General features: G+C 29.6%; 1 protein-coding gene and 1 long non-coding RNA gene across 2 annotated transcripts; one reads left to right on the top strand and one right to left on the bottom strand.

The window, feature by feature from the left end:
• Positions 1 to 4,655: 4,655 nt before the first annotated feature.
• Positions 4,656 to 7,585, bottom strand: LOC146997466 (uncharacterized). The gene is made up of 2 exons (XR_015040569.1): positions 5,915 to 7,585; positions 4,656 to 4,878 (listed from the first exon to the last, which is right to left on the bottom strand). It is a non-coding gene; the product is annotated as an uncharacterized LOC146997466 (long non-coding RNA).
• Positions 7,586 to 9,169: 1,584 nt separating this feature from the next.
• On the top strand, positions 9,170 to 11,509 carry vnc (GNAT family N-acetyltransferase vnc). Its single transcript, XM_085814477.1, has one exon. The coding sequence runs from the start codon at positions 9,365 to 9,367 to the stop codon at positions 9,866 to 9,868; it is 504 nt and encodes a 167-aa protein (XP_085670603.1). The 5' UTR covers positions 9,170 to 9,364; the 3' UTR covers positions 9,869 to 11,509.
• The last annotated feature ends 3,383 nt before the right edge of the window (positions 11,510 to 14,892 follow it).

Below are 14,892 nucleotides of genomic sequence, written 5' to 3'. Positions count from 1 at the left end.
TAAGAGTGCTTGCCAAGGAAGTTAGGGGCGAATTCAAGTGCAACGCTTGTCATGGTAATCGCACTTGCATTGCAAAACCGAATTCAAGTGCAACGCTTTTGGGACACGCCTACTGAAAATACGTCACTACCATAGAGGAATTTTGCGGCTACTCCTGACCTGCCGCAAACTCTTAACAGCGACTGTAAACAAGATGGCTGAAGTGATTTTGCTCACGTTTAAGAAATCGGAGAAATGCTGATCGAATCCCTTGGCATTTAAGAGACAGTCGTAATGCTTTTGAAATGGTGGAGCGTGAATTCATCAGTTGATTCAGATTAAATCGGTTTGCTTCAATGAATTGAAACCTTTTCTGAAGGCAACTGCCAATGGATATTCTCTGCAAAAGCAGGTTTGTTTTTACTTCAGATTATGGAAACTGAAATACTTCTGGAAATGTTTCCGAATCAAAGACTATGCTTAAATGACCTATTTGAGAATATTATATATTTTTATGCTTAAATGACCTATTTGAGAATATTATATATTTTTATACGTAAACACACAAATTTTTAATGTTATTGTATCAGGATTCTTTCTTCTTCATCCCGTTTTTTTTCGTAGTAATGATCGAAATCGTTAATTACTGCGAATTTTGGAATGCAGTAATAATATCACCATTAATTTATTGTTTTAATTACTCTAAAACGTAATCTCGGAGAAATTGTTTTTCTAACAGAAATTATGCATATGCCTGTCTTTGAGATATATATATATATGTATATATTTGGGATTAGTTTTTTGGAATATTATATATTTTTTCATGGTTTTAGATACGTGCATTTAATTTACATATGCTCTCAGAATTTCAGTGATATAGTAAATTAGTTTGCAGCAATAATTAATCTTTGATATGTATGCAATTAAAATTTCATAATTTAAATTAACTTTATATGAATAGAGAGTATTTGTTAAATTCAAATTTCATTCTTTGCAGCAATGGCACATGAGAATTATTTAAATTTAACTTTACTTTTTATTCTTATGAAACAATATATATATATATTCTGTAACTGTAGGGGGAAAAACCATGAATTTTTCTCAGCTGTTTAAACAGTTCCCATGTGTAAAATAGTATTTCATCCCCCAAAATATTAGTTAATTTTCTCCTAATGTATAATGTCTTGCCTGTTCGTACAGTGTGATTAATGTCATGGTAATTTTGGATACTTTCTATAGATCTTGCATAATAACTACACATGTAAGTTATATACACATTCATAAATCTCTTATGATATGAAAAGTTATTGCAGACTTTCACATAACTATTAATAACTTGATATTCTCGATAACAGGTGACTTACCTTACTTCCGTAGACCATGATCAGAATTAAATAAACTTATAAGGTTATCATACAAAATTACACGAAAAGCAGCATGACATAAATAAATACAAAGAAATTAAATGTATTTACTGTACTAATAGATTATTATATTACATGACATTGGTTTTGCCCATGTATAATGGTAATGAAAGCCAGTTTTCCATAGAAAGTCCTCTACAGAGGCATCTGTTTTCTTAAGCAGATTGCTTTTACCACATTTCAGTGACCTTGATTTAAGTATGAAACTGGATAATATTTTCTTTCTGCATGAAATGTGTTAACCGAGTTTTAGAAATATAAGCCATCTTGCAGTTACTGTGATAATACTAATTTTTGGTACCTCCATATTATACCATCAACCATGAAAGTTGTGCTAATTACTGCTGTGGAATTCTGAGCCAGACATTTGTATACAGCAGTTACAACAAACCATACAACAGTCTCTCTGCAGAATACATGAAATAACCCTGCCGTGAAAGTACTGGACCCACTTCGTGAAAAAACATTCGTTCATTACTATTGTTTTATTTGCGGTCAAATTTTACCAAAAGCTCATTTTAGAATGCTATGAATACAAGTTGTCCACAGGTAATTGTTCCAATTTCTTACTGTTTTGTTCGCTATTTCCACATACAGTAGATGTTAATTTTTTCGACCAGCTGTAAAAGAACTGGAGTGCAATCACAAATGTGATTCTACCTAGCTTACCAAGAATTATTTTGGGTTACATACAAATGAAACCGCAGATGTTGTGAGTGTGGTGATATTAATTTTTGTTTTGTCTTCATTAACCGGAAAAATAAATTTTCCATTAATGGTGAAAAGGTAAGAAATATATGATAATAAGTATAATATTATAGTCATTTCAAATTACTGCAAGAATGTTTCATTATTATTCAAATAATAATAACAAAAAGCTATCTATACTATAATTATAGTGAAGTATAGATATTAAATATTACAAAATATTAAATAAATTTTAGAATCACCTATTTACTATAATTACTACAATTTAATAAAAAAAAGGGTAGCTGTAATTTTTTTTTTTTTTTTTTTTTTTTTTTTTTTTTGTGTGTGTGTGTGTGTTTTAACGTTTTATTGCATATTTTTTAATAATGAAAAAACAGTGACATATTTTTGTTAAAAATGGAAAGTAAACTCCTTAAAAAGACTGATTTATTAATATATCAACTATATTTAATGTTAAAAATCTGTATATTAAAATTTCAGATGAAACTTTCTTTTGACTTAGGATTTATGTTTTTCTAGGTATGGAATGCTGGTCTGAGGGTTCTCTATGCTATAGGACAATGGCCAGGCAATACTCATGATGCATTTATATGGAGTGGACTGAAACAAAATCTAGATAGTATTTTGTCGCATCGTGCATATCTTTGGGAGATAGTGGATTATATTCCCATTTTATCATGGGAATATCTCTATAATGAGAAGCACAGAAAAGTTCGTGCAGCTATAGAGATCAAATCAAGATTTAGGGTACTGCACGATACTGGTGGAACACTATTGTATTCACAAAGCAAAATATGTAAAATGGCCATTTTACATAATATATGCTTAAGGTATTGTGTTGAAAATCCTGAGATTGATGTGTTTGAAGATGATGAGTTGGTACCTTCAGAAAGTTTTCAGTCAGTGCATGTTGAAATTGCATTGCACAATGAATTATCTTTAAATTTTGAAACTCGATAATAAAAACCCAAAGTGGGCAACAATGAACCTCTGGTAAAGGTGAAACCCCCTTCATGGATAATAAAGAATATATTATGAAAAAATTACTTTCATAATATATTCTTGGGGACCCACAAGCCATGGTTTATATTTAAACCTGTAACTAAATGCACAACCCTAAATGATTTTAATTTATAATAATAATCCTAAATAATTTTATTAGTCCTGGTTTCAAATGCATACTGACTTTTATCATTATTGTTCTTCCCTCTGAATTTCTTGTTTCCATCATTTATGTTTAAAAACTCTTGACTACCAGAAATAACTTAATAGGCTTGATATATATATATATTTTAGTGTTGGGTATGCCAGTCATGATTTACAATAGTAAGTCACTATAAATTAGCATTGCACTTAATTTATCTTAAACTCAGCAATAAGATTTACTGCACCAAAATTCAGTTTCTTCCAAAAAGTCAAATGTTTCCCTTTCGTCCCCTTCCGTGGGACAAGATAGAAAATTTCCATGTGACAATACACATTTAATAGCATAAGAACTTCATGCTTATTTATTATAGTATAAATTAAAACTGACATATTCTGTCAAAGATATTTAAATGTATTTCCTAAAAACAATTATTTCACTCTATACTGTTTATGTCTTCTTGGGGGTGGGCAAAACAAATATTGGACAGTTCAATTTTCCTCCACCATTCCTGTGAGCGTATTCTTCGATTAAGCAGGGTTTTGCTCCAATTCCTGATTAGCATAATATGTAAAGAATAAACAGCCTATGATTTATGCCTCCATATCCTCTTGTATTATTTAAAGAACATACATTTTTCTTTTAATTCTAGATTTTAAAACATTAAAGTAAGGGAAAGATTGTTTGCTGAATTTAGATTTATATCATCATTACGCATTCACTATAATAACTTACTGCATACTTACCTCAGTGGGTTTGCCATTAAAAGAAATACATTTAAGTAAAATCATGAGTGTATAATAAGTTGTTTTTCAGCCAAAAAAAGAGAAGGGGGAAAATAAATACAGTTTGATTCGCTTAATTTTTAGTACACGACTCAACATTGTTATTGTAAACTAGACATTAGCCATACTTTAATAGTTGTCATCTCTGTATTTTTAGAACTTCGAAATTAGAATGTCAATTTTATCTGCCATTGTTATGGTGCTGTAGGATATCGAATGTTATTTCTTCAATGATAAAAAGAAATGAAATTTTTAATACCACATCTCATTCATATAACTTACTAACATAATTGAAAAACAATTTAATTCATTTTGTGTTATATCTGAAAATTAAAATTTGTAATACATTGACTAAAGATTCTTACAGGTCTTATTCCCATTTTCCTCCAGGAAGAAGATAATTGCTGTGTAAAATGCATAAATATTTTCACGAGGCTTATAATAGTGGTATTAGAATTATTATAATGTTTATGTCATATAATGGATCTGTGAATTTCTTTTAAATAATTTTTATGACCACAAAATTTTATAAAATTAAGAAAGTAGTAAATTTTACAATTAAAATATGAATCCCACACTGCAGAAATACATACAAGAATGAAAACACTGTAATATTTGAAATGCATGATTTATTTTTTTAATAAATTAATAATTATATTTTGATTTTCTATGACAGCAGACTGATTTGCAACTGATTGCTTATACAAGTCACATATTTCACACAGTACATTAATATATTCTTCTGCGTTTTAATTATTTCCTTTTCTGTAGCTGTAATATCATCTCTCTTCCTTTTTTCTCTTCGGTCTCCTGCTTCGAATAGTTGAGCTTTTATCTGAGGGAAAATTTTAAAATATTCATTCAAATTCAAATATTCTTAATTTTTATATTTCATAATGTAAAACACTTTTTATAATTAATTAAACAATGAAACTTCTCTAAAAAGGAACAATTCATAATACTGATTTCTTTAAATTTCAATTTTTTTCCCTTTATAATTTTTAAGACTGTTTATAGATCAAGAGGATTTAATGATTATTATTTTAAATTCTTAAAATCCTGTTGTTAATAAAAGACATACTCTGTATATAATGTTCGCAATAAAGAATTGAAATAACTCTTTTGTATGAGAAATATTAATTTACATCTGTTATAATTAATTTATACCAGCGGTTCTCAGCCAGTGGTATGCAAACAAAATATTTTTAACTATGAAATTCAAAAATCTCATAAAGAAAAGAATAGTTAATAGAAATTTCCTTTGATCGAAATTGACTTGAAGATTTGGAAAATGACACACTTGTTAACTTTTGGCTGAACCGAAAAAAAGAATTTAAAGGCATTTCAAATAAAGCTATCAAATTTGTATTGTCTTTTCGCACAACCTGTTTGTGTGAAAAATGATTTTTTCCATGTTAAATTTGAAATATAAATACTCATCAAAATAAAAAGTGGATCCTAATTTACCATCAAATGAAATAAGAGCAGACATAAAGAAATTAAATATTAAAGTATTATAACTGAAATTTTGATAATCAAGTGAATAATTAATTTAATTAAATTTAATTTTGATAATTAAGTAATCATCAGTTTTTAATCTAATAGTTCTTTATGTGTACATATTTAATACAAAGAGTGTGCAAATGGCTATATATATATATATATATGTTTTTAATATTTCTATTGAGGAATTGAAAAATAATCATTGTAAAATTAGTGGTAGTCTTAATGTTTTTCAGTTTTTGCTTAGATGGTACACTACAGTCAAAAGGTTGAAAACCGCTGATTTATACCATTAAAGTTTTTCTGTTGGGGGGGAAAAGGAAAAGAAGAATGCAGAAAACATTAGATTTTATGTAATAGATACAAACTTGTCATTCCTAAATGCCATTGCAGATTTCCTCGTGATAAAGGTGTGGAATTTTCTAATGTAAAAAAGAAAAAAGCATAAAATAAGCACAATTTACTCAACAATCTTGACTGAAATATACATGCTTTCAGAGATAGCATAAAGCAAGAAAAGTTTACTCAACAATCTTGATTGAAATATACATGCTTTCAGAAATAATATACAAAGCATACTGCATAATCAAAGTTATGAGTTTATATACTATGAGATACTATACATGTTTATAATATACCACGTTCCTGTACACCTAACACCTCGTCCACAATTTTCTATACAATTCATTAAAGATAGTTCCTGAAACATAACTGACTTAAGAGAACCATGCATACTTCTAATTTATGCACAACAATTTGACAAACATTAATTTCAGGTAAAGAGCTACATGTATTATATCAAAGAAAGAATGAATAAGTGTAATTTGCCTTTATCCTACAAATACTTAAAAACATTTACATTAAAAAAATGAATTATACATAATGGTAGCAAATTTTTAATGAAAAATAAAACAAGAGTTGAAAACTTAATGCAGTTTTTGTCAAGATTTTAATCTCTTAAAATTTATATAAATGTATAGAAACTTGAAATGCATACTACATTTGGCTGGAAAACTTGTGGTATTGTACTGCACTCTAGGGAAAGGGAAAAAGTATACAATGAAGCAATCATAAGAATAAAAGATATTTGCATATTATTGAAACCAGCTTAATAAAAGTTACCAAATTTTCAAAAATGTGCCAAACTCTGACAACGATTATGTATCAAAATTTTTCAGGTAACATGCTCATGACAATTTTTCATTCAAGCAATGTCACCATTTTCATATGTGTTTCTTATGTCGTATTTCAAGTTCCAATGGATTTTAGATACGAATAGTTGTTTTAGATTAATTTCAGATTTAAAATACTGCTTGTGGAGCTTACCATTAAAAGACGAAGCTGTGTTAAAAGTTCTGCAGGAATAGAACATTTTAGTACAAAAATTTCTAATGGAAACAACTACGAGATGAATTTGGTACATAGACAAGGCATGCAGTATCAAGTTTATGTAATTCTCTGATTTTTTTTTTTTTAAGTGAAAACAGATCACTTGGCACAAGTGCTAAAAAATTAGACAAAAAATTTGTGGAAAATGTATTTTTTAAAAACTATCATATAATTTTTATTTAATAATTCAAATTAGTATTTTAAAATTTGTTAAATGTTTTTTCCTTTGATATGTTGATAACATTTTGCCAACTTAGATAAATATTGATAGTTTGGTTATGCTAAAAGCAAGCTGCAAAAACAACGTACTTCTCCTGATAAACTCTTTCATTGATTTCTCTTTTCATTTATAAAGACCACCAAACTGATCCAGGTGTTTGCGTTAATACGTTAAGTACCAAAAACTATTGAAGAATGCACAATGAAAGATGGCAACCAGTATGGTAAAAGATATAATTAATATATGCAATGAAAGAAATCTTATTAAAAGACGACTTTCATTATCAGCAGAGAAGCATGACACAGTTACAGTAAAGAAATTAAGCTTTTGTTTCTGCACTTGTAGCTTTTAATAGCCAAAAATTGTTTTTTGAAATTTTATGAAATAAATAAATCTGAACATAACTGATATCAAATGAGAATGGGTCCAAACTTTCACTTTAAATGCACAATATAATGAGCAGAACACAAAGCATAATTTATAAATTAACCTTTACTCTGGATGTATGTATTACATTAATATCACATTAGAATTATCAGGGTTTCATATAATTTTTTATTTATTGTATTATATTGAAATACCTTTAATTTCATTTTTATATTTTCCCAACGATGTACAATATAAATCTAAAAATTGCTCTTAACTGTTTCATCACATAATGAATGTCTAAGGGAAGGAATGCCTGCGTGGAAGACTAAGGAAAACTTAGTATTCATGTTATACATTGAAAAAAATGAAGAAAACACTCATGCAGCCAGCTTTTTCACCTGGATTTAAAGAGAGACTGGGATAGCGATGTTCAGCAGGCTTATCTGCTTGTAGATAGATGGGCTTATTAATTACTATATAATTCAAGAACTAGTTAATTTTCATATGGTAAACATGCCTACTGTCACTGAAGAATCATGCATCTGCATTAAACAATGAAAATATAACACAAATTTGAATTTTAAATTAAACTTACTATTAGAAGTATTAAAACCAAATGCTGTAATTTGAAAATGGGAAAAAAATGTGGTTTATATTTGAAAAAGCAAGGATTTTTGTATGAAAAGTAAAATATATTTTACACACACCTGTTGCTGTAGTTTACTTTGGAGGGAATTTTCTATAGGATAAAGTAAATAAAGTTGTACACATTAAAATAAATACACATGTCTGTATATTTCTTTCGTTTTCAGGGCTGGAACACTTCGTTACACCACACTACAACGCAGTAAACACTTGACCATAAGCTCAGAGAAATCATGGGAATGATGTTTTTTTTAACATCGACACGCAGTCTCATTGGATATTGATGTAGTTTATCGGACAAGCTCTCCTGGCACGAGAGCAAACCAGCTCCCCATTGCAATTTTGACGTCATCAGTTACCAGAGCGGTAAAGCGTTGCACTTGAATTCGACTTTAGCAGGCGATAGCAGGAACGCCTCTTGCGAGCTAACATTTGCAATTTATCAGAGCGTTGCACTTGAATTCGCCCCTTAGAAACTCCTTGTGTTTTGTATTTCAAATGTGTACGATCTGAAAGTGTGCAAAAATTTGTAATTCCCGAAATTAATTTTTCTAATAAACTTTCAAATTTTAAAATTAATCCTTTCTTACACGTTTTTCTCTGTAACCATATAATTTAGAAAAAAAAATCTAACCACAAAAGAATAACAAATATTCGTTCTTCGGGGTAAAAGACTTGAATAAAAGATGCACTTCTTTCTTCTCCAACCCCCTTTTTTTTTTGGTATTTTTTAGAAGAAAATTTGAACTGATATCAAAACAAAAATAAAAAGAAATAAAACGTAATTTTAGAAGCTCCAGTGATTACGTCTATATTCATTTTTCTAACATAAAATAGAAGGGAAAGTATCAAAATAATGAAAGAGTATATTTTCTATTGCACAAGACGAACAAAAGGACATTTATCATAGCTATTAGATGTTGGATGAAGATGAAGCATAAGAAATGAATTTTAATTTAGTTAGTAATTTTAGGATCAATCTGATATGGTGTGTAAAGTACAATATACATGGTTAGCCTGCTTAGGTATCTAATAAAATAAATATTTAGTCCTTTATCAGCAGAACTGACATTACTCAACTCTTCTAATGAAGCACGATTTTACTGAAATTGTAAGTTAAAAAGTTAGTTTTGCGGTTGTTAAATAGCCTTTTATTATTGATCTGAGTGCTTAATACATCTGTTATTATTGTAAAATGAATATTCGGTGTGCCACTCCAGATGATTTGATGAATATGCAACACTGCAATTTATTGTGTTTACCTGAAAATTATCAAATGAAATACTATTTTTATCACGGACTATCTTGGCCGCAATTATCTTATGTTGCAGAAGACGAAAAAGGAAAAATTGTTGGATACGTTCTAGCTAAAATGGAAGAGGATTCTGATGATGATCCTCATGGACATATCACTTCGCTTGCTGTTAAACGATCACACAGACGTTTGGGGCTCGCACAAAAATTGATGGATCAATCATCTCGAGCCATGGTGGAATGTTTCAACGCGAAATATGTATCGTTGCATGTACGAAAAAGCAATAGAGCTGCTTTACATCTCTACACAAATACTCTCAAATTCCAAATTAGCGAAATAGAGCCAAAATATTATGCCGATGGGGAAGATGCATATGCAATGAAAAGGGATTTGGCATCGTTCGCTAGCCAAGTTAAAATATCTGAGAAAGAAGCAAAGTCATAATGATAGTTTTATGCAGTGATATTTAAAATAAATTTAATCAATACTGTAAAATCAAGTATTGTTATAAAATATCTGATTGCCTTCTTTCTATTGATGAATCTGGAGTTTTACTGAAGTTATTTATTTAAGACAAGCAGAGTTTAATTTATAATTAGTTTTAAATATTTTGAAAACTAACTAAAACCGATGGGTAAAAATTAATAGTTGTTTTGACCTAACTGTTTAAGATTTGCCAATAATTAGCAGATGTCTGTATGAAAGGTGGCATCATGCTATATTGATGTTCTCGGAATGAAACTTTGGGTTTGAACTATTTTGTAGTGAATTAAACTGCTGTCATGTATTATTTTTGTTTTATCCTCATTTTGTGCAAAATATTAACTGTGTTCAATATTTTTATTAATAAACATATGACACCAGAGAATTGATATATTTTTGGTGTGAGGGTACATCATTTGCATCTAAAGATAATTTTTATGGGCGATTCATGAAATTAGAGAAATATTTTGTTATTTGAAACTCTCCTCCCCCAAGCTTTTAAGAACATGTTTTGTGCTGTATTTTAATACATTTATTAAGATTTTGTTAGCTAAAATATGCAAGTTTTCTTTAAGAGATCATATTCTAACTAGACCATTTATTTGTGTTTAAGTATTTAGAAACTAAGCTTAAATAATTTTAGGGTTGTTTGGTGTACTTACAACATTTCCAGTAAATATCTATGTAATTTCACTTGCAGTACACATTCTACAAATGTAATTTAAAATTTTATTTTTAAATCTCTTTGAAATATTCAACATATGTTGTATCGGTAATGGGTGCTCCTTGTCTTTTTTTTTTTTTTTATTTTTTTGTGTGTGTGTTTCTTTTTTTGCCAAGATCGGTGACAGGAAGGCACAATTTCAAGATGGCTGCTACACAAAACCAAAATAAGAAGTCGAAGAATTGCACAAACTTGATTTCTACATACATATCGATCTATTTTCATTTAAAAAAACGTAGTATTGCACAAACTGGGCATTGTGCACTGCCTTGACTTTGTCCATGTACACATCAAGCTATTTGCACTTAAAAAAAATTAGTAGAATGGTGGCATCGTATAAGGTTAAAACAAAGTTATTCATCTCCAGAATTGAACAAAATTTGTCACCAATCGAAGGGGCACCCAATTCTACAGTAGACCTGTTGTATCTAGTAAGAGTTGTAGGCAATATCTTAGAACTGAAGAAATTATTTTAAAAATTGGTGCAAATATAAAGGAAACTAAATTATTCGACTCCAACCAAAACAATTTTTCAGTTCAGCCTGTGCTACCAAATAATGTAAAATATGTTTTACTTCCAAATACTGTATCATATACTTAGATCGTGCTAAATTTTGGAATTTGCAAAATCATTGTTTCGAAATTATACATTCAAAGGCATAACATACATTTTAATGAAAACTGAGTTTTGACTCTCATGTTAATAATTTGATATGCATTAGTTTCTTTAAGCATATAAATTAAAAACAGAAGGAGGATTGTAGTTGCTGCTGACAGTATATTTGCTATCCAATTAGTCAGATAATTAGATCAGCTGAAATATTTATTATGCAGTGTATAAACCAATTCTATAATAAAGCTAGTTGACTCATGGCTAATTATTTTTTCACTGTTGGAAGCTTCCATAATTTATATATTTATGTGTTTCATTTTGTTGTATATCTGTGTAATCTAAAGTTTATTAATATTGGTTGATAAACATCCATAATATCTAGTAAAATATTTATATTGTGAGATTTTTAGTAACTGTATGAGGTATTTTCTCGCTCCTTTCTGCATGCCTTTGTGGTGTAACTGGAAGCACATTATACATGTATTCGGGAGAACCAGCATTCGAATCCCAGTGAGGATACTGGACATTTTTCATGTGTTCTACATAAAAAATCCTGATGACTCTACAGTGGCACCTGAACTAAAAGGTGGCGGATAGTGATTCCTTAACACCAAAATTTGACGACCTTTTCACATGCCTTTATAGTGTAACTGGAAGTGCACTTGCCGTGTATTCAGGAGTCCAGTGAAGGTATTGCATATTTTTCGTCTCCAGCATAAATGTGAGAATTTACCAGTCAGGCCTGATAACAGTAGTCTATGTAAAAATAACTTTTTAGTAAGGCCTTTTGGTTCTGGGAAGCATGGATAATCAAATGTACCTTTGGCATAATTCAAGCTTGGGATTTTCCAGTTGCCAGTTAGATGTGCCACCCACTTATACCGTGAGAGCAGATGTAAGAGAATATGATAATTTGTTACATTTTCCTACAGTAGCAGTTGGGTTAAGACAATAACCAGTCAATAAAATCCAAGTATGGAAAAGTTATCCAATGGCATATATTCTAGATTAGTTAGGCTGTCTGCAAAGTGCAATGGAAAGCAAGACTTGACGGTTCTGTAAGTTAATTATCTGATATGGCCAGCATATGACCTTGTGCCAAAGGAAAAAACTCAGTGTTACTGCTGGTTGTCTAATTCTGCTTGAAAACTAATAAGGATTTTGTGTAATTATAGAAACTTGTAGTAATCAACTAAATTATCCATGTACTAATGAAGTAATAATTTTGTCATTGATTACGACAATTTCATTATTACTGTACACATATATTTTGTAGCATATCAACCTATGAAAATTACTTTTTCATCGTTTTTTATACTATTATTAGCTCAGAGGGGTTGTTAGTCTCGGTCTCAGTTTTGTGTCTATTTCACTTTTGTATTGAATCACTTCAAATAAAAGAGTGTTGGGTTGATCTTTATGGTAACTTGGCAATTTTTTGGCGAACATTTGGCGACCAACTCTCCTACAGCAACCCTCATTTTTTTTTTCCTCGCCGCCATTTTGTCTTCACGAAGTAAAGACATGTTTCTTTTCTTTTTATCTACTGAACACTTCTTCCAACAATCTACTAGCCTAATTACACTTATGCTAGAAATTTTATCTAACAAAACTGCTTAATCATGACAAATATTCACTGCAAAATTGGGAAAAAGTGCACAATACCATACTCCTTACGCGTTTTTCAAAATAACACATACACATAAACCATGTACACGTCGACTTATTTTTACTTAAAAAAACATCCCAGAATTACACAAAAATGGCATTGCGCACACTCTTCACTATATACATGTACACTGCTTTTTTCTCATAAATTAGAAAAATTTCACGAAAATACATGACAATTTTCTGAATCTTTAAACCCGGTAAAAAGAACATATATGAAATTACCTGATCGCGAAAAAGTATATATCCTTTCCAAATATGAACATTTCCACATATAAAATAAATAAAATATCCAAAAACTTTTACCTCTAAATCATCTATTATATTATAAACGTCACCAACGAATTCATACTGCAAGCATTACAAATACTTAGTGTCAAATATTTAAATTATTTCCATGCACGTTTACTTCAACTAAAACGTATACCGAATTTCTACAAACTTAAAATCCACAAAATAACTATCATTTAATTAAAATATCACTAAACCATGTACACGTCGACTTATTTTTACTTTAAAAAAAATCCCAGAATTGCACAAAAATGGCATTGTGCACACTCTTCACCATATCCATGTACACTGCTTTTTTCTCATAAATTAGAAAAATTTCACGAAAATGCATGACAATTTTCTGAATCTTTAAACCCGTTAAAAAGAACATGTATGAAATTACCTAATAACGAAAAAGTATATACCCTTTTCAAATATGAACATTTCCACGCATAAAATAAATAAAATTTCCAAAAACTTTTACCTCTAAATTATCTATTTATTATAAACGTCACCAACGAATTCATACCGCAAACATTACAAATACTTGGTGTCAAATATTTAAATTATTTCCATGCATGTTTACTTCAACTAAAATGTATACCAAATTCCTACAAACATAAAATTCAAAAAATAACTATCATTTAATTAAAATATAATTAAATTCAAAAACACTACTTAAAATATAAATAAGCACATACATTAAATTAATAAAAATTAGCTTACATTCCTAATTACTTTAAACTAAATCATTGCTAATAACAATTTTCCCAATAATACCAAATTACTTTACTTCCACCTTACATTTAGAACAATGCATAAAAATAATATCTTCAAATAATTAAAAATACTAACTTACCTAATCTTCTTCAGAATCTTGCTTTCATGGTGGATACACTTTTATTAATAAAATTATTGAACGATTTTTTCTGCGAATTTTTCCTCCGCTAAATAAAAAGCAAAATTCTCTTTATCACAATGCCTCGGAATGGCGCTTTTTATAGCACTCCATGTGCCCTCTATTGTATTGGTATGTGCACCTGTTTCCGGATCTTTAAAATAATATTTGTGGTTCACAGCAAGATGTTTAAAACCTTCATCTTCCAAACATTCATACGATTTTTCACTTTAGACAGCGCCATACAATCCCAAAATTATTCAAACCTACTTCACACAACACACAGTGAAGCTTAATACAAAATAATATACAGCCACAGATATTTTTCCAAATTCCCCCCTTTTCCGATTAAAGAACTGTAATTCGTCCATTAATATCACATGACATATCCCATGATCTCTCATTTCCCTCACACAAAATAATGCGTAATCGGAACTGAGTACTGCTCATATTATTACCAAAGTCCCAGGTAATAACCTTTATCGCCTCCAAAATGTCACCAAACTACTAGTTACCATATTCTAAAGATCAGCCGAGTGTTGCCACCAGGCAACGTAAATACATAAAATTTAAAAGAAAAACCTCTGTATATTGTTTTTTAATGAGTAATACATCAAATTAAAAAGAAAAAAAAAAGTGGGTAGAATTCCAATATCGGGAGCACACGGAACAGCAGGTAAAAATATATGTAAAAGTGCTAAATCTAGGAAACATCACTATTGAAATATTTGTTTTATTTTTAGATTCTATTTTGATAACGCTATGGATCTAATAGTTTGGAAACTGTCCAAGGACTAAATTTCTGCAGTAGA

Source organism: Stegodyphus dumicola, chromosome 4 (assembly GCF_044657685.1).
Source record: "Stegodyphus dumicola isolate Sdum_Otavi_A_Nest chromosome 4, ASM4465768v1".
In the NCBI taxonomy this organism is placed as follows: Eukaryota; Metazoa; Arthropoda; class Arachnida; order Araneae; family Eresidae; genus Stegodyphus; species Stegodyphus dumicola.
The sequence above is the reverse complement of the archived record's forward strand: the minus strand, read 5'-3'. Positions and strand labels throughout refer to the sequence as shown.